This window comes from Dasypus novemcinctus, chromosome 2 (genome assembly GCF_030445035.2).
Source record: "Dasypus novemcinctus isolate mDasNov1 chromosome 2, mDasNov1.1.hap2, whole genome shotgun sequence".
In the NCBI taxonomy this organism is placed as follows: Eukaryota; Metazoa; Chordata; class Mammalia; order Cingulata; family Dasypodidae; genus Dasypus; species Dasypus novemcinctus.
In genome coordinates this window covers 143,933,491-143,954,399 of record NC_080674.1, presented here as the reverse complement: position 1 = coordinate 143,954,399, position 20,909 = coordinate 143,933,491, and the positions used below count along the sequence as shown (strand labels likewise).

Here is a 20,909-nt window from a genome sequence, read left to right as displayed (position 1 = left end):
ACACGACTGCAGTGAAAATTACAGCTAATATAAGTGTAAGGACTAATTTTAGGTTTCTCAGTGTTTCTCAATTTAAGTTTCACTCAGCATTTCTCCACGGGGACACTATTGGCTTTTTCAGCAGGGCAGTTTTCACAGTGTGGGACTGTCTAGAGCACTGCAGGATATTAGCATCCCAGTAGTACCCCTGCCCAGTCATTGTGACAACCGAAGACAACCGAGCACACTTCCACCAGGAGGGAGGTACTACCCCCATTTGAAAAGCACTATCTGCTTGACACATCGTCAGCAGCTTATTAATGATAGATGCTGCTACTTGTACCACTAGTGCTGTAATAAAACATTTTACAGGTTTGCTTTTGCTATAGGAATATCCCCAGGGCAGCTCAGGCCTCCACTGCTGACTATAAGTAGAGTCTCCCCAGCTGGGGACAGGTCCCAGGACTCTTGCTCATCTGGCATAAGGCTGTTCTGGCACACCTGGCTAAGTGGCCACCACTCACCCGACCTTAGCTCTACCAGGGAACAGCCCTCCCAAACACTGCCTGGGCATTTTCTCAGGCCAGACTCCAGATTCCTGGTCCCCATGTGAGCTCAATTGTCTGATTCATGTCTATTCTCTAAATTTGTGGTGAGGATTTCATTCAGTCTTTAAATATAGAGAGATATAAATATTCATCAACACCTGAGATTGCCAGACCCTCTATTGAGCACTTTACATTTATGATCACATTCATCTTCGCCACAGCCTTATGAGGTTGATTATACTATTCCCAAATGAGGTGCCAAAAATTAACGGACTTGCTCAGAGTCTTACAGTCAGTGAGTGGAAAGGCCACGTTCAACCTCGGGTCTGTCTTGATCCAACTCCATGCTCCTCCTCACCACCTCCTGGTGCTGTTTCCCAAGTGAATGGGACAGCACCCACTGTGAGGCACAAACATTGGTAAGGAGGACAAAAGAGCAAGCAGTGTGGTGAGTGCCAGGGCAGGAGTGTACAGGATGCCGTGAGAGCACAGAGGGGATCGGGGCTCCTGCCCCAGCCTGTGGGAGGTCACATAAATCTTCCTGAAAGAGGTGTCACTGCAGAGCCCAAAGGACAATCGTGAATGAAAAAGACCTTGAAGTGAGGGAAGGGCCCCAGCACATGCCAGGGGAAGGGTGGCATCTTCAGTATATCGGGATTCATTTCAGGACAAGGGCAAGAATGGCAAGGGATGAAGTTGGAAACCTCTAATGATGCTTAACCCATTTCTCTTCCAGAGCACATCCTGTTTTCCAGTGAGTAACCCAGATTGTTGTCTTTTAGCCAGGGACAAGTGGTGGCCTTCAGACCCTCAGATCATATCCGAAGGGCTTTATGCCATAGCCGTCGTGCTGAGTTTCTCTCGCATTGCGTACATCCTGCCAGCCAATGAGAGTTTTGGACCCCTGCAGATCTCCCTGGGGAGAACTGTGAAAGATATCTTCAAGTTCATGGTCATTTTCATCATGGTGTTTGTGGCCTTCATGATTGGAATGTTCAACCTCTACTCTTACTACCGAGGTGCGAAGTACAACCCAGCGTTTACAACGTGAGTATCCCCTGGCTCGCCCCAAGGGCTCTCTCCAATCCCAAGAATCATTGGGAGTCTCTTGCAGACTCAGGTTTCCTTCATATTTCTCAAGGCTAAAGGCCCCTTTATTCAAGGATGGCTTAAAGTTCAGGTTCTGGAGTTGGAAGGACATAAGAGCTGAGTTAAATTCTTAGTTTGCCACTTAAACGCTGTGTGATCAGGAGCATGTTCCTTAGCTTCTCAGAACCCTGGTTTCCTTATCTCTAAGAGGGGATAATACTGTTACCGACTTCATCAGGATAATGTGAGAAGTTAATGAGATGATTAACCTGTCACACAGTCAACCCTCAGTAAATGGGAGGAATTAAGATTACTATGATTATTGGTTTAGCCAGTGTTCCCTAGAAGACAGAGCCCTCTGGCAAAATCTGCTTGCCAACACTTTGTTGGAGTGGGAGGGTTGCAATCCCAGGGAAATAAGATGGGGGGAAGGGGCATGAGGCATGGGAGGCGGGGAAGCGAATACAAGGTGTGTCACTGACCTGGCCACACACCTTGGTCTCAAGAGGCTTCTGCCAGGAAACCGCATGGAGATACCACATCACAGGATAGCCCATCATGGTGAGAAATAGACGAGAATTTGTCTGCCATGTCTTTCCCATCTGCTGTCTCTCATTAGTCAGGCTCACCCCACAGGACATCAGCTCACCTACACTTCCAGGCCAGTCCCTGGGGAAGCCATCGCCACCCAGCAGAGTGGTGCAGGTCAGCGTATCTCCATGCCTGACTGGGCAGTCTGGTGCCGGGGCATCAAGCGAGTCCCGCAGCATCGTGTGCCTCCAGCAGCAACTGTTAAACTGCTGAGAGGGCCCAGCCCAGAAAGGTAGGAAGCCTGTGGTGGGAGGCAAGGTGCTGTCAGGTCAGCTGACATAGGGGGCAAAGGAAGCCGCTGCAGGGGATCCTGCTGGCCGAGCAGGCAGAGCACCATGGAGGGGGTGATGGAACTCACTGAGCCTGTCTCCAGGAAGACCCAAACCTCCTCCTCTCTGTGGCTGCTGCCAGGTGATCTCCTGAGGGGTCACCAGGAGCGCTGAGCAGTGGTATAGTGAGAGGCTGGCAGACCTGAGCCTATATCCTGGCACCGGCATTTACCAGCTGATGACCTTGAGTCAAGTTACCTGATTTATCCACACCTCTGTGTCTTTGTCTGTACAATGGAAAGAATACTTCCCATCTTATTCATAAATCTTTTTTTTTTTAAGATTTATTTTTTATTTATTTATCTCTCCCCACCCCCTCATTGTTTGCACTTGCTGTGTCTGTTCATCTTAATTATTTCTTTAGGATGCACTGGGAACCAAACCCATGTGGGAGGGAGGCGCCTAATCGCTTAAGCCACCTCCATTCCCTGCTTCGTTGTCTCTCATTATGTTTTTCCTCTTGTGTCTCTTGTTGCATCATCTTGTCACACCAGCTTGCTGTCCTGCTCGTCCTCTTTAGGAGGCACCGGAAACCTCTGCTCCCTGCTTTGTTGTCTCTCATTATGTTTTTCTTCTTGTGTCTCTTGTTGTGCCAACTTGCCATGCCTGCCCGTTGCACCAGCTTGCTGTCTTCTTTAGGAGGCACCAGGAACCGAACCACAGACTTCCCATGTGGTAGACAGGAGCTCAACTGCTTGAGCCACATCTGCTTCCCCATAAATCTCTTTATGAATAAATGAGGTAGTTTATGTAAACTGTCTGAAGCACAGAAATACTTCCAGTCTAGGTCCTTCCCCAGGCCAACCCAGGCCCAAAACTTCCTGCCTTCATAAAGCCCCTGCCCATAATCTTGAGAACTGGAAAGCTTGGAAAAAGAGCCAGCTCACAAGCCACAAGCATAGCAGCTGGGACCAACAGGGCTAAGCATTTTCTGACACTTGTCCTGAGGAAGCCTGAGTGGCTGGAATTTAAGTTTTCCAGCCAGTGGAAATGGCTCTGAGCCTCACCTGTATACATTTGCTGAGAAATTCCCACCACGCATCAGGGCCTCACCTTACCCTTCTGGAGAAATCAGCCATCAAGAGAAGATACTCTAATAACCCAGACCAAATGCAGGGAGGCCTTGGCTGCTCAGCTCGGAATCGTGGACTAGGCTGCCCAACCCAGCTGAAACTACCTGGAAGGGCAAGCTCCTGGGGTTGCCGAACTGCAGAAGTTTCACTCTCTGAGGGAAAGAAGGCATAATCTGTGTGTCCACAGAGTGCAGGTGCCTGCCTCCATGCTGAGAATTGCACCTGAGAGATGTCTGCCTCCACCCCTCAGCCTGCAGGCTACCCTGGGTCAGACTGACTGGGTTTGGGTCACAGCTCTGCCTCTTCCTGGTTGTGTGGTCTTGAGCAAATGCTTAAATTGCCTGAGTCTCAGTTTTTCCAGCTCTAAAACTAGGATACTTAGAGAAGGAGGAGAAGGGGGGTGATAGACTGAAAGAAAAGACACCTAGGTACTGGTACAGCTCTGGGCAGCAGCCCTACTTACCGGCTGTCCGCTAGCTCAGGCCAAGTGCATTTATTGAATCAGTTGGGCCTCTTGGTCATCAATCCAATACCCAGTGATTAACTGTTCAAGGGATGGAATAAGCTTGACTCACCCATGAGCAAATTTGCTCTAGATCTGCTCAGGTATCTGCTCGCCTGGGATGCACTGATACTGAACATGGCGATGTCGGACAGTTCCGAAGACTCTTCCTCCAAGTGGTCAGGCCCTGCTCCTCCTCCTCCGTGGCCAGTCTGTCATGTCACCTTGCACACAGCATTCACTCACTAGATGGTTCATGGACAAGAATGAGGGAATGAACAGGAGGAATGAAGCCAGATTCGAAGCAGTGGGGCAAGCAATAGACTGGGAATCTGAGGATGAGGAAATTGGTCCCATTTCTACTGCCCTGGCATCCAATGCCACCCCTCTTCCCTATGCTTTAATGGGCACCTGTATCAACCGCCCGCAAGCCCTTGGAAGGCCAGTGCCATGACACACAGGAAAATGAAGAAGGTCATGTTCTAAGAGCAGAGCTGTACCAGACAGCTCCTGGTACATAAGCAGTTAGTCTATGGACTAACAAGAGGAAGCAAAGAAGATGGTCTTTGGTATCAGGAATAGTCATAGAGAAAGGCAAAAGTAGGAAAAAAGAGCAGGGAAGCAGATGTAGTTCAAACGGTTGAGTGCCTGCTTCCCATGTACAAGGTCCCGGGTTTGATCCCAGGTAGCTCCTAAAAACAAACAAACAAAAGAAAAAACAACTGTCATTGGGGAACAGATGTAGCTCAGTGATTGACTTCCCATACACAAGGGCCTGGGTTCAATTTCTCCTTAAAAAAAAAAAAAAAGAGCAAAGTAATTGGCTGGTCCCATGACCTGGGAACTGAATGAAGACTCTGGAGGTGTGAGAGACCCAATCAAAGACAAACCCCACACACACACATGCACACACGAACACAGGCCTTTGGGATGGAGGATGGGGGAACGTGTGGAGGCAGCAAGCACAGTGAAGAAAGGACAGGGTATTTATCGCCTTGGCAGTTCCTGAAATGGGATGCACAGCTGTGAATAGGATTTGATTGAACAGGAAAACAGTCAATAGAGCAGCAAAGTGGAGAGGAAAGAATGGATTTTTGTAAATGCCATCTTTTACCTTTTGCCTACTCTCTGGAGCGTGTCACACCCTCCCCCTAAAGGATCTTTAATAATAAAAAAGCCACATGAAGATGAATGAGACTCGCACCTGAGGGGACTCGGGGCTGTTCTGAGTCCACACTGTGCTGATGATAATGTCCAAGGATCCTAAACTCAAGAACGTTTGCTCCACAGCAGCGCATCCCCAGGCTATTCTTTCCAGTGTGGAATCTTCCCTTAGGCCCACCCAGGAGTGGCCTGTCTGTGTAAATCTGAGTTTGTGGGATAACACAGGGGCCTGTCATCTGTTTCTGTAGAGTCAGAAGACTCAATCCTTCAGAAGGGAAAGTTGAGCTGCAGCACATTGCAGGTGTTCTCCCCACACACACCTTTGATCCCTGAACCCCACCCCTGCCACGCTAAGCAGCAGCTTGGTTTCCTTAGTACTGTTCAGGAGCCTACTTTGAAATTCAGCTGTTAGGAACCTATAGAAAGATGTCTCTTGAGAGCCCTGCTCACTCTACAGGTACAGCCCCCAGGCTCGCTCACAAACCAGTCCCACCTGAGTCCACTGAGTCACAGTACTGTCCCAAAGGGGAGGGAGTAGACATGCTGGTACAAAAGGAAACAGAAGAAGAGAGCTTTTTCCTAGAATAGGCATACTGCAGGTAAGTTTTTTTCAAGAAGAGCTAACATTAATAATTATTATTATAATTATAGCTACCATTTTCTAAGTACTTACTATATGCCAGGTCTTGGTACTTAGGATGTGCCAGGAACTCTGCTAAGCACCTTGCATATATTTTCTGATTGAATGTTACAAAACTCTACTAAAGATTACAGACTCTACTAAAGATTACAGAAGTCACCCAGCTAGTGAGGAAGGGGCAGAGACCAGTACCAATCCTACTCTGTCAGAGACTGTGCTTGTTCCTGGAAAAGGCCACATTTGTCTGTGACCTGGACTGACCCCGGCCCTCAACCCTTTGCTAAGCCCTGCCCTAACTCCCAGTTCCAGAATGGCCTATCTCCCTCTCCACTCTGGAATTCCCATTCCCTCCATTCAGCAGACCTCAGTGAGAGGGTTACAAGTAAATAGACAGGTTTAACTAATTCAGCCCAAGGTGTAAATAAACATAGATGGCCTTAATTGAGATCAGTGGTTCTCAAACTACCCCAGAATTACCTGGGGAGGAAAGGTTAGACTTGTGACTTCCTAGGTCTCAGCCTTTAGAGAGTCTAATTACAGTAGTTCAAGAATAGAGCCCAGAAATCTGCATTTCACATGCTACTGGGGGATTGGATACAGGTCACCTTAGGGCCACATGGTGAGAATCACTCATTTGACCCAACCTCACCACTACACAGGTGGGAGACTGAGGCCATTCACTCTCAGTTCTGTGCCTTTCCAAAAAAAAAAGAAAGAAAGGAGCTTGTTCACCAAAGTGAGTATCTTAATTGTTAGAATTTCAGGCCTTGTGCACATGTACAAGTTACTAAGCCACTGAATAGGTAGCCACATCTAAAGTGGAATGAGGCCCGGAGTCAGATCCTCTGAGCAATTCCCAATATTTCCACTCCTTCCACTTCAAAACCAAGAATTCTCTGAGAGGCCTGGCTTACTTTTCACAGCCACTCCTGTGTCAGGGGCTGGCCTGAAGGGGAGGAGCAGGGATGCATGTGCACAGGTCATTGGCTGGTGAACTGGAACCTATCTGAGCGTGGCAGATTGTGACCTGCTGGCAGATCATTATCTCCAAGGAACTTCTGTTAGAAAATGAAAATGACCAAGAGAAGGAAGGTAAGGTGTTTGGATCAGTTTTATGCTCTCAGAGAATAAAATCAGAGTATCCAAAGACATGGATAAGGAAGTGGAGAGAAATTTGTCTAAGAAAGCATTTCCTTTCAGAAAGTCTTAAAGAAAACCTTTCAGTTCAGACTGTTCAAGATTTTGTTGTTATAGGGGAGATCTTATGGGAGTCAGAGGACAAATAGAATCTCCCTTTTGGAGGTTTGTTTTGTCGTCAACTTTAATGAAATAAACTTATTCCATAAAGCAAGGACTTTCTGCTTAAAGATTACATGGAAACTTTGGGGTTCCAGCACTCTGGTTACAGTGCTAGAAAAAGAGAAACAAAGTCCTTGGCTCAGAGATGAAATCCAACTGGCTAAGAATGGAGAGGAAAAGGATGGCATTCGCAGTCCCCGGTGGGGCCCTGGCAGGCGGGCACACAGAGAAGAATGGGAGGGGTGGGGGGCAATGAGGTGACCCAGAGAGGAACTAACACAACCCACAGGTACCTGTGCCCCCTTTCGGGTGAAATTGACCTCCCCCACTTAATTCTGTTTGGAGATGAGATGTAGGTCCTATCCCTCAAAAGACAATCCCAGCAGATCATTTCTATAGGATGTTGTGGAATCAGATTCACAGCACAGCTGGGTTGAACATTTTCTAATGAAAAATAACACCTCTCCTAAGGTGGTTGTGTCTCCCCAGGAGTCATTTTAATGGAAGGCATTTCAGCTGTGCTAGGCAAAATTAGAAGCATCTACTTTCCATGGCAGTTCTAGAAAATTGTCCACACTCTATATAGGGAGGATTCATGTGCTCCCCTGCACAGGAGGCACTGATTCAGCCCTGCCCAGCCCATCCGGCCATCGCAAAGCCAGCTTCTCCTTCCAGCCACCCCAGAGGGGCTGAGGGGCTGGGGGAGAAGAGCCTTACAATTCTGTCCACACACAGCCCAGTCTGCCTTTACACCTCCCTGCCTACTGTGCACTGCCCAAGTTTCAGGGCTCAGCTTCACATACTGGTTTAGAGCTGAAATCAAGCCTCCTCATGTCCTTTCAGAGTAAATAGTAAGGAACAGGAATAAGGATCATCATAGAAGCTGCTCCCATTTGTTGAACACCTCATTTACGCTGAATTTAGGCCTCTGCTCTCTCATCTAAGCTCTACAACAATGGGATGACACAGATAGTACCACCAGGAAATTGAGACTCAGAGAGGTCACAGGGCCAGTAAGAGGATTCAAAACAGGATCTGCATGACTCGGAGTCCTTCCTCCGTCATTTGACCTGAAATTCCCAAGAGTGGGAGTTCCACTCCCACCACGGAGCATAATCCCTGAGAAGGAGGCTGACTCTCACAAAAAGTTGGATCACCTTCCTGTGGAAGTGCTCAGTTGTTTCTAAAGAGTAGCATACTAACTTGAAATTTCAATTATCATTGAAAACCCTATGATTCCACATCTCATTCCTAAATATGTAGCCTACAATTCTCCCCTGGGTAGAGCAAGTTTCTACTCCAAAGTGTGCTCATTCATTTTGCACACATGTATCTAGTGGCTGCTCAGTGCCAAGTTCTGGGTTTGACCCTGGGGCCATATTTAATAAAACAAACTTCCCACTTCTGAGGAGCACATAGACAAGTTGGGGGATTCAGAAAAGAAAACAGCAGGTATTAGACCACATGTCATCGTGAAAGAGTTCTTGACAGCACTAAACTTCGCCTAGTGAAGTTGGGAAGACTTTGTGGTGAGGGTAACCCCAAATGGAGGGTCTTAGAGGATAACTAGAAGGGCATGTCAGCCTAGGCAAGGTGTAAAGGGGCAGGGCATTTTTGGAGAACTGTAAGTGGACAAGAGTTTGAGGCAATGGCAGAAGATTAAATCAGAAAATCCAGTAGGAACCAGGCTGTAAAGGGCTTTATAAATTGCTGTTGAGTGTTAACCTCTCTGCTGAGGCCTTTTTAAAAGGAGGAAGGCATGATGATATTTTCCTTCAGAAAGCACTGTGGCAACTGTGTGAAGGATAGGCTGGGAGGGGTAAGAGTGGAGGCCTGCGCTTAGCCTGAACTTGGCGCTAGGGGTTCAGCGTTGAGCAAAAACAGACCCAGGCCTCCTGGAACTGGCAGACCACTTGGGAAGGCAGGTGATTAATCAAATAATCACAGGAATGGGGGCATGTTTACAACTTGAGAAAATGTTCTGAAAGATAGGAACTTGAAAGAAAGTTCCAAAGGGAGCTGCGCTGGAGCTGCTAGACACTTAAGGCAGGAAGCCACATGAGGCAGGCTGCGGACCTGCTCTGAGGGGGTGGCCGTGGGACTGGCGCCTGTGGGATGGAGAAGAGAAGTGAGGGGATGAAGGCATGAGCCTGGCGGTGGATTAAATGTAGGCTCTGTGAGGGGAGGAGGCATGGAAATTCCCGGGGTTTTGACAACAGGAAGGCCCTGAAAGGATTTGGGGCATGGAGTCGAAAGTGTGTGTGTGTGGGGGGGTGTCCTTTGTGAGTCAGGGAAAGGATAGGGGCTTTGACTTTGCCCCAGGGCCCACACCCATCAGAGCTGATGCCAAACTCAAACCCATTTCCCAGAGGCTGGAGAGGAGTCCAGCTATAAGGAAATGGAGTGGCAGGAGGGGAGGGTAGCCTTGAGGAGGAGAGCCCCAGCTCAGGATGGAGACTTTTCTGCAGAGGTAAAACAGGCTCTTTAGCTTTAAAAAAAAATGCCATATTGTGCTGTGCAAATAGAGGACAAGAGCCTGAGATTTCTCTCACCCAAGGAAGGGAAAGGAAGACAGCCATAGGGGCCATACAGGACCAGAGACACCAGGACAGACCAGAGGGACCTCCTGACTGCAAAGAGTTTTGCCCCCAGGAAGGATCTGGCTGCAGAGGAGGCCCTGCTGGGGACTGTCGAGTGTGGGCTGTGTCGCATGCCCTTTTAAGACCCACCATAGCCAATGGCCTGTTAAGAGGACCAGGGAGGGAAGTGCCTGTGGCTCAAGCAATTGAGGTCCCATTTACCATATGGAGGACCCAGGTTTGATCCTGGGGACCTCACGATAAAAAAAGAAAAAAGGCCTCTCAGACCTGCATGGCATGGAGAGGTGCAGGACCCACGCAGTAAAGCGACACACCCAAAAGACAATGATGCAACCAGATAGGAAAAAAAGAGAGAGAGAGAGAAATCAGGGACAGTTTACCTTGTGGCATAATAGGATCTTGGGGCTACTGCCATTTTCCTCATGCAGAGCATGCTGCACGTGTTTGCAGGTAAGGATGAGCAGTCAGCCTTACAGAGGACAGATTTTTCCCAGGATCAGGGTCAGTGTTGAAATATAGACATCACTGACACAAAAGCTCCACATGCTGAGTTTAATCATCTTTTTTTAATTTATTATACTTTGAAAGTCCCTACCTTTCCTCTAAACAATTCAGGTCAGGCATTTGGTCATGTATAATAGGGCCCAGATCAGGCTCAAAGAAGCTGAGCATCTGGAAATGACCTTTACGTATCACTAAATAGTTTGGATCCAATATCATTTCTTAACTTTGCATAACTCTCCAACATGTGATTAAAATATAGATGTTTCCCTGGACTACTTTATTTTTTTTTATTATTTATTTATTTTTTAAAATTACATTAAAAAAATATGAGGTCCCATTCAACCCCACCGCCCCCACCCCCCACTCCCCCCACAGCCACACTCTCTCCCATCATCGTGACACATCCATTGCACCTGGTAAGTACATCTCTGAGCATCACTGCACCCCATAGTCAATGGTCCACATCATAGCCCACACTCTCCCACGTTCCATCCAGTGGGCCCTGGGGGGATCTACAATGTCCCGTAATTGTCCGTGAAGCACCACCCAGGACAACTCCACGTCCCTGGACTACTTTAGAAGAACAATTAAGCCTGTTACAGCAGACACTCCACTGTCATGTAATGTTTATTTATACCCTCATGTTTATTCATGGCATGGGTTTAAAAGCCTGCTACCTCTGAGCCTTTGGTACAGGCTGACAGCTCACAAAGTTTTGAGGGAAAAGACTTCATGACCCACAGAAAATGTCTATAAAGCACAATTTTCAGGCACTACCCCCCAGTCCTGCATCTCATTCTCATACTGACCATAGGCATCTTAAAGAGAAGAAATCTCTATCTTTTTTATTCACCAAAGCTCAATTCTAGGACAAAAATAAGTTTTAAACCATGTCAGTCCTCAAAACAAACCAGGTAACAGGAAACTGGACTATCCAGGATTAACTCTAGAGGTTATTAACAAAAGGGACAGTTCTAAGGCCTGAGGCAGGCCAAGTCACCCTGTGCTCAGTCTCCCAGCATTCATTCATTGACACATTAAGCCAGGCACTGTTCTGGGCAGTGGGGACAGAAAAGGAGCAAGTCAGCAGGCCCTGGGCTCATGGGGTACACACTCAGAGGGGGAAGAGGCAAAAAAAGAAAAAGAAATAAACAAATGGAGAAACAGGACCATTAGGGAAGAAGTGCTGTGAACTAGCCAAGAAATAAAAATGCTGTACAAAGGAGTCGTTAGAAGAGGGCCTCCTTCACAGATGGAGGCCTGGCAAGCTCTTGACATTCAGCCTAAGACATAAAGGATAAGAAAATGGAAAGGTGCAGCCATGTTGAGAGCGAGGGGAAGAGCATTCAGCAGAGAGAACAGCAGCGGGCCAGATGCAGGACAGAGAATGGCCTGCACGGCGGGGACACAGCCCAGTGAGTAGGGCCGCAGGAGGCAGGGGCAGCTGGTCACACAGGGCCTCCAGGGCAGGGCCTTGACTGTTAGGCAGTAAAGGAGAGGGACATGATCAGATCTATATTTTTTAAGGATTTTGCTGGGAATCGGTTGTAGAGAGCAAGCATCTTTCAGCTTGATGCTGGAGCCTATTGCAGTTAAGGGAGAAGAAAATCTAATACTAGTAATAAAAGTAGTAACATAGATTGAGCATTTGTTATAGCCAGGCAGTATTTTATGCATTTCCCAACAATCCTGTGAAGTAAAGACAGTCGTTTTCCCACTTCATAGCTAGAAGAAAAAGAGGCACAGGGAAGCTATTATTTGGCCAAAGGTGAATAGTCCCACATGTGACTTGAACCTGCACTCTGACTGCCTCACCAAGCCCTACCTCACCACCGGAATCAGGGAACAGGGAGTCAAAATGGGAATCAGGGGTGCATTCATTTATTCGACAGACATGGAATTTATTGAGCACCTTCTGTGTGCCGGGCTTTGTACTAGGTTTGGGGTTTCAAGGGTGAAGAAGACACAGCTTCTGCCCTCAAATTGTTCCCAAGCCACTAGGAGTAGAGCTTGACCTTCAGTATGAATCAGTATAAATCAATCTGGGCTGCCCAAGCCTGGTGCAGCCCAGTTTTTCAGCATCAATTCTTGTCATCAGACTCTCCCACTTCTAGACTATCTAAATCAATCACCAAGAGGTGACTCTGAGCCTAGAACCTGGCAGGGGTGAGGTTCAGACTTCTTCAGCCATTTGACTCTCCCCTGACCTTCGGACCTGGTCCAACTGCTTTCTGCCTCTGGGCCTGGGGCTTGGAGATGCACAGCCCTCCGATGGGGTCTTGCTCTATTCCAAAAACCTACCTCCATCACCCCGGCTCAGGTGGCAGGCGGGCCATTGTTTCTGTTTCAGTAGAACTCTAGCACCGTGCCAGCTATTGTCTTTTGAACTGGAGAAACAACCTTTCAAGATCTGATCCTCCTGCTTAATTTTAGCCTGCTATGTGCAGATTTGGGTAGGTAACTGAACTGAACTGTTCAGTGGTGGGGGGTGGGAGTCATGGCTTGGGAGGGAGGGAGCCCTGGCATTCTGAAGAGGCAGCAGTTTTCAAAACAATGGCCTCAAATCCTTGCTTTGTTAACTGGTGTGTGCTCTGAGGCCCATACACAACTGCCTCTTCAGGCAACCTGTTATTAAAGTCCCATTATCCAGGCGAGACAGACCTGGTAGAGAACTGATTACCTCGTCCCTGCTTTGTGCATGACAAATCAGCCCCAACCTTCCCCCCCACACATATACACATACACCCACCCAGTAAGAGGAGGGTGAATCACCAGTCTGTTCAACATCACGCACAGGCACTTTCTCTTTTACTTCATTAGAAGCACTTCTTGTGCTGGGGTGGCCTATTGACGAAACTTCAGTCCCTTCCCCTGCAAGCCAAGAGTCAAATATAAAAAGACAGCATGGGCTGGTGAAATCAGAAAGAGGATTTGCATGAAATCAAGGGTTTGTAATGATCTCTGCAGCTAGAAAGGAAAACGAGACTTGTTCAAAAAGTCAATAAGCAGCCAAATTATTAACTCCATTCAGTCCCATGTAGAGGGAACCTGAGGGGCTGCTGGAGCTGGGTGTGCTCCTGAACCCAGCAGAGGCAAGTGGCGCTTCCTTGCTCACGGCGCTCTCCTCACCGTATTGGACTTGGTTTTAGACCGGGATCTCCACAAGGACAGAGATCTCCACAAGCACAGTGTTTGTTCTGGGTACCAGTGTGTCCTCCTGACTTGCTAAGAGTGCCCAGCACATGGGAGTTCAATAAATATTTAGCAAATAAATGCATAAATAAAGTAAAAATAATAGCCACCATTTTAGGGGTTCATACACAGGTTGCTCACTTAGTAATCTTAACAACTTAACAAAATGGGAACCATTATCCCCATTTCATAGATGAGTAACCTGAGACTCAAACAGGTTTTGTAACATGCCCAAGTTCACACAGCCAGTCATGGGATTGCTGGTGAATCCAGGTATAGGTCTTTGCTCTTGTAGGCTTCCCTAATGCCTCTTTGAAGTATCCTGGGATTGACATAATTTAAAGAATCTCTGGCAAACTCAGTAGTTGGCCACTGGGGGTGAGGAGGGAGGCGGTAGAGCCAATGGCTGCTATCCCTCTTAGTAAAGAACCTGAATTTAGCCTTGTGACCAGCTAGTCGATAGTGGGAGCTTTCTGTGAAACAGCAGTTTCATGCTGAAACTCAGTAAGCCAATTCCAAGATACTTTCTTCCTGAAAGACAGCCCCAGACCGCCCTGGTGACTGGCTGCCTTCCCTGTGCCCCAGGTTCCATAGCTCCTGAATATTGTGGGTGATGATTAATACATGACTCAGAGGGTGTCGATGACCTCACGCGACCCTGGGGACGGCTCCAACACCAGAGCCCTCAGGAGCAGTAACGTGCTATTGACTCCTTTCCAAGGCCAGCCTTATCTCTGAGAATATATTATTGTAGGCTTCCAAGGTCAAGTTAACACAATTTTTTTCCCACTCAGGGCACTGAGGCCAAGTTTAATTTATCTCCTGCCACATATTACACAACATGGCATCTCAAATTGTTGAGCTCCATCACCAAAAAAACCATCAGGTTTTCATTGACTTTTCCCCCTTTTTATTTCCTCCTGGGATGTTTGTCATGTTCACATTGATTTATAAGAACTCTTTATGTAAGAAATACATCATCCCATTGTTGGTCATACGTATTATAAAAACTGCTTCCTCACTTGATCTTTTGCCTAATTTTTTATACATATGAGTAATGTTTTGTGTTCAAATTGCTCGATCTTTTTATCTGTAGTTTCTGACACCTCCCCTTAGCCCCAAATTATATAAACATCCACCTATATTTTATTCTAGTTTTCTGACCATGTACTTTTTTTTAACATTTAACCCTTCAATAATTCCATTCAGAATATATTTAGTTGTATTGTTTGAGCTATGGATAACTCAGCCCATAATGCCCCCTCTAACAAAACAACAAGAGTAGGCTATTCTGCTAGTCCATGGAATGTTCATGTCAAGAGGGTCGGGTACAAATAAAAGTACCAAGAGACCCAAACAACAGTCTAGCCATATAGAATGATCCAGGCCAAAGAAACTACATTTTCTTTAAAGGAGACCTTTATTACCCTGACTCATTTTACCCCTTAAGGAGAGGCTATAACCAGGGGTTCTTAACCAGGGGTCCGTGAGCTTGGATTGAAATTCAAAAAAACTATTCTTGTGGGGACGTGTTGGTGCGTGTGTGATATATTTATTAAATAATACACAGTATAGTGTGGACTTAGTAAGGGCTGACTGGAAAAGGGGTCTGTGAAACAAAAAAGGGTTAAGAACCCCTGCTATAAACACTCTTTAAAAAGCTTAGAAGAGATTGTTAGAGATGCATAGTTTGGCTGAGACCTCTTCCTGCCCAGGCAGATGCAGCAGGTTATCGCCCTGGGCCGGGCAGCTTTCACTTTGGTAATCCCAGCCTCTTATAATTAGATTTGCCTGGAGATCAAGTTTAGAGGCTAATCTTTAAACCATAGAATAGAAATGAAATAGGTATGTGATAGTGAAGACTGGAAGCCAGATAACAAATGGAACAGGTAAGTGTTCCAAGCCAGGTTAATTGCCCTGACCTGGAAGGTCAGGGCCAGGGACATTGTTTGTCAGGGAGGGGGGTGCGGCTAAAAGAGAGGTTTAATAAGGCTCTATAAATATTATTTTACTGTAACACACACTGCTTCAAGGGCCAGTTCTGCCTCATTCAGATTATTGACATAGAGTGTTTAAAAAAGGCACCAAAGATGAATCAGGGCTCCTTGGCAAAATCCATAGCAAGAAGCAAATGAGAAAAAAATGTTTGCAGAATATAGGCCCATAGTCCCTAATCAAAATTCAGAAGATTTTCCCTGGATATGTTCTATAATTGCTGTGCTTCACTTGTGGCAGCCAAGGGTTTATGAGGTTTTCCCAAGGGAAGAAAGGGAAAATGGGTTTCTATACAGCATCTCTCAGGTGCTTGCATGGTCCATTTCTTAGATTGTCCGTGGCAACGACGCCACGAGCACGGCCAGGACGTGCTCCTGGGCCCTGTCTGCCCCACCCCTCCCGCAGACAGTGTGTCCTCTGGTTTTCACCTGGGCTGAGCAGACCTCGACCCTGCGGGAGGAAACAGCCGCCAGAGAGCCCACGTCCTGCCGTCCCCTCCCAGTTTTGGATCTGGGGCTCCTGCAGGGGTCGGGCATCCCCTCTGCCACTGTTCTCTTCCCTAGAGTGAAAACCGGAAGACTGTTTCATCATGGAAGACAGTACCAGCAGGGAATCATGCCCACACGATGAACGGCACGCTGCACCTCACACGAGGAGGCAGTTGTCCCCCTTCTCAGGATAACAATAGGAGTTGGAGCTTGAAAATAAGGGCTTGATACCCAGTTGTTACTTCCCAGTACTCAACTAAGTTCCTTCTCATGAACATGGAAATGAATTACATGATCCAAACTCACAGTTTTAAAAGAAACTAAAAACAATGATAACAAAAGCCCACTTCAAATATCAGTTCTTCCGGCTCAGGGGTGCCTAGCAATTGAGCCAAAGAGCTGTCTAGACACACACAAACACACACAGCTATACCCACACATTCTCACACTCAAAAGAGCTGAAAATTAATGCAAGTCAGATTTGGATTTTTAGGCAAAATGACGAGTACTAGTATTTTTGTACATCTTGTCAAATAAATACCAATCCTTAAGAAACACGGTGATTTTTTTTTTTTTTTTTTTTTTTTTGAGAACTAGCTAATCCTAGCCATTTGTGGGTGGGTGCTAAAAACCTGAAATGTTAAAGAAGAAGAAAGTGCTTTCTCATACTGCTACCAAAAATCTGGATGCAAACTAAAACAACTGCACTTAGCCATTCAGCTGTTGCCAGGTACACCTGCATGTTCTAAACCACCCAGCCAAAATACAGCTTTCTGTTTGAATTCTGTGTCATAAATCTGATATAGCAGTTAGTAAAATGTGCTTGGATTTGATTTTTAAAGCTGATGAATTTTGGTAACTTCATAGTCTCAAAAGGATCCCAGAGCAGTATTCTAAAAGCCAGATCTTAGCTGAACTGTCCCAGGCACATGCAGTGTCAACCCTGAGTGACCAGCAGGTGAGTGAAGCCTGGGCAGTTACCTAGTGAATTGGAACAATGTGGACATACCAGTCTCAGCACTCTCAGTCCCTGATAGTTCAGCCCCAGCGTAGAGGAATTGATATATTGACTTGACCTCACTCACTACCCAGAGCCAGGCATCGTGGTTAAAAGTACATGCTTTTAAAAACCTGGATTTGTACCCCACTTTCCAGCTGCATGCAGTGGGAAAGGCACTCAAGTCTCTGAACTTCAGTTTTTTCATGTGTAAAATGGAGGTAATAAGTGGCCCATCGCCAAGGACGATCCTGAGGCTTACGTGAGTCAAGTGCCCAGCAAGTGCCAGGCACCACTGAGGCTCAAGCAATGCCCGCGGGTTTTATTGCCACCCACTTCTCAGGGTAACAGCGAAAGCTCCCCTTTACGTGGGGCTGAGTAGTCTTAAAAGAGACCCTCAAGAGACTGTTGAAAGAATAGGGTGCTTTCTGGGGCTACTACCACTCAAGAACAAACATTTGCCCTGGTGTTTAATTTTAAATGTTTAATTAATCAAAGCAAGATCAAGTTGATACCACAGCCAGGAGTCCCAATAAATGGAAAAGAAAGAGCTTATCATTTATAATATTCTTTCAAAATATTCTTAGAAATTCGGGTATCTCATTATTCAGAATACAGGCACCACCAACAAGCCTGTGCCCTACTCCATGGTAACCACTAAAGCATAATGACAACATTGCTTTTAAAACTGTTAGCCTGGGGCAGACTGCGTGAAAGGACTGTCTGTTTCCTTGTAGGGTTGAAGAAAGTTTTAAAACCTTATTTTGGTCTATATTTGGCTTGTCCGAAGTGATCTCAGTGGTGCTGAAATATGACCACAAGTTCATCGAGAACATCGGCTACGTTCTCTATGGCGTTTATAACGTCACCATGGTGGTGGTACTGCTCAATATGCTAATAGCCATGATCAACAACTCATATCAGGAAATCGAGGTAAGCCCAATTAATTGAACACGCTCTTTTCCTTTTGGTGTAATTTACATTGCTGTTTTCAGAAATGAGGGTAGTGATGTTAGAAGTCCGTGCGCTATCAAATGTGAAGGCAGAACAGCAGGCATGCTTCCTGAACTGCATCAAGAAGAGTCTCCAGTCAATCTGCCACATGGCACAGCGGGCACCATCACACAAAATGGTTCGATCAGAGCAGGAAGAATATGAGAACCAGGTCACCAGTCTTTCCTCTTTCATATATGTCCCCTCATGACATCATTAGGTAACATGGCAAATCAGAAATACTGTTTCTTACCCATGGCCCCTACTGCTCACACGAAATTTATTAAGCACCTACTAGATGTAGAGTGGCTGGGCCCTGGAGATTTACAGATGATTGAAGCACAGTCCCTGCCCTCATGGAACTCATAGTCCAGTGAGAAAAACAGACACATCAACCATCAAATCACCATACTCTGGGGTCGGTGCAACCAGAGAAGTCCCACCAGGTGCAGGAGGTGCAAAACTGGGACAGCGACTGACTACGGGGCAGAAGGGAGGGGAGGAAGCTTCCGGAGGTGATGCTGGGTGGCTGTGTAAAGACTGCTACAATTTTGCCAGACACATAAGGGGATCAAGAAAGTGTAGCAGGAGGCAATTTATCAAAATCTAAAATACACAAACCACTAGCTATTGATCTCAGCCTTATTTGGAATAACAAGAGATTAAAAACACGTTAAATGAACATTAATCAGAATCTAGTTAAATAGATTATCTTGCATCGATATTATGCAGCTGTAAAAATGAATGAGGACATTCATTGAAGACCTCCAAGTTACAGTGTGAAGTGGGAAAAAATCAAGTTGTGGAACAATGTGTATAGTGTGTCCTTTCCTGTAGGAGAAAAGGAAAATCATTTTTTATTATATAAGCATTTTAAAAAGCCTCTGAGAGAGACACAAGAAATGCATGACAGTGGTATCTGTGAAAGGTGGGGTGTGGAGGAAAGGGTGTATACCTTTATATGCTCTATAGATCATATTAATGTTTTACCTATAATAAAGCAAAATACATTAATGAAAAATAAAGGCAAAATAAAATGTGCTAACATTATGGCCCAACAATTCCAATTCTGGGAATAGATCTATGCATAAATATCATTTTGCAGAGATGTTCTTTAAAGGAAAAACGTGGAAATAGTCCATCAATAGCAGAATGTTTAAATGTGACATAGTCACACTTTAAAATACTATGTAGCTGTTAAGAACTGAGAGAGGGAGCCAGTATAGCTCAGGGTTGAGCATCAGCTCCCCACATATGAGGTCTCAGGTTCAAATCCTGGCCCCAGTACCACAAGAAAAATAAAACTAAAAAATAAAAGAAAGAACAGAAAGACCTTTTTGTGCTGACATGGAAAAATCCTAAAATATTTTGCTAAGTGGAAAAATACAAATTGTAGAAAAATACACATAGGCAAATCTCATTTCCATAAAAATACAAAGGGAATATACAGAAAGAAAAGCTAGAGCAAGAGACCTAGAAGAAGACTTGGGCATCTTCTAAGGAATGGAGTGAAGGAGGAAGGAGATTTCAAAGGGGACTTTCTCATTTGCTTGGTGTACCTCAGTATGTACATCTTTTACAAGAAAGAGTTGTATATTTCTTATATTGAAAAAAATAAATACTCTCCCCTAATTAAAGAATCCCAAGCAGTAGAAACAGCATGTGCCGAGGCAGGGAGATGAGAAACACTGTGGTATGTTCAGCGCCACAAGAACATAGATGTGCAAGCAAAGGCAGCAAGAAGTGAGCCAGGATGGAGAAGCCTTAGAGCACACAGACCTCGTGCCACCCACCACCTCCACGACAATGCAGCCCTGCGTCAATGCACAAACAATAGATATTTTTGAAAAGCAGTTTATGTATTTGGTCACCCATATAGATGAGCTGTTGCTAACTAGTCCTTCCTGCCCCTCTGGGCCTCAGTTTCCCCATGTGTAGAACAAAACCAGTTGGTGACTAGACAGTCTGTGGGTCTCTGTCACACTCACCCCGGGCAGTCTGCCACAGCGGAACAAGCAGATCAGGCTTTGGTCCAAATGAATGTGGCATGGGAAGCACATTATTCCTGCGGGAGAACCCCACCTGTGTGGGGCAGGAGAAGGCAGGCCCTCAACTCATAATGCCAAGTTATTCCACCACAAAGTGGTGCCACAAGGTGAAGAAAGCACTCTGCCACTACTCTCCTCATGGGCCACAGCCCCCTGTCTCTCCAGGTGCTGGACATCTCCTTTGTCAGGTGAGAGCACACCTCGCCACCCAGGTCACTGGTGATTCATGTGCAAGTGCTATCGGAAGTACCACTGACAAATGCCACACATTCATGATCACATTTATTGTGATAAAATAAATATTTGGAAATTCTTCCATGTGCACACTTATTTATTCAGTTAATCAATCTTAGCACCCTACTGTCCACATCACGAACCTGTCTACACCTGCACCTGCCACCCTCCCTCTGCACTGCCAGGGCAGGGAGGCCTTTTCCACCTGAGGCAGCCCTGCCCATGTGCTCTCTTCTCTTTTGCATCCTCCGGAACTGCCATTACACATTATCCCTGCTCTGCCTGAGTTTTCGCCCTCTCCTTCTCAATATAATCCTTCCTGTCAGCATTTAAATAAGCCTCTTGATCTTAAAAAAAAAAAAGTTAACAAAAAATCTTCCCTCAAGCTCACTTCCCAACTCTCAACTTCTTTCTCTCCTGCTCTTTACTGCCAACTTTCTCAAGAGTTGTTTACACTTCTCACCACCACTTCCAGTGACTGATTCCCACTCATCACCAACCCCACTGGGCCTGTTTGAGGATTACTCACCCCATGGATCTCAGCTCCAACACCAGCCATCAGGGCAGCCTTTCATAAGCCCCAGACCAGGTGGGGGCCCTCACACCCAGGACCCTCCACAGCCTTTAGCACAACCCTGGGTAAA

The 20,909-nt window shown here is 46.2% G+C and overlaps 1 protein-coding gene across 1 annotated transcript in view; it reads left to right on the top strand.

Annotated features, from left to right (window-relative positions):
* Positions 1 to 20,909, top strand: part of TRPC7 (transient receptor potential cation channel subfamily C member 7) — a 158,265-nt gene that overhangs the window by 122,996 nt on the left and 14,360 nt on the right. Inside the window, exons 7-8 of the mRNA XM_004467395.3 lie at positions 1,310 to 1,574; positions 17,728 to 17,923. Coding sequence (XP_004467452.1) covers positions 1,310 to 1,574; positions 17,728 to 17,923 — 461 coding nt within the window. The remainder of the gene's footprint in view (positions 1 to 1,309; positions 1,575 to 17,727; positions 17,924 to 20,909) is intronic.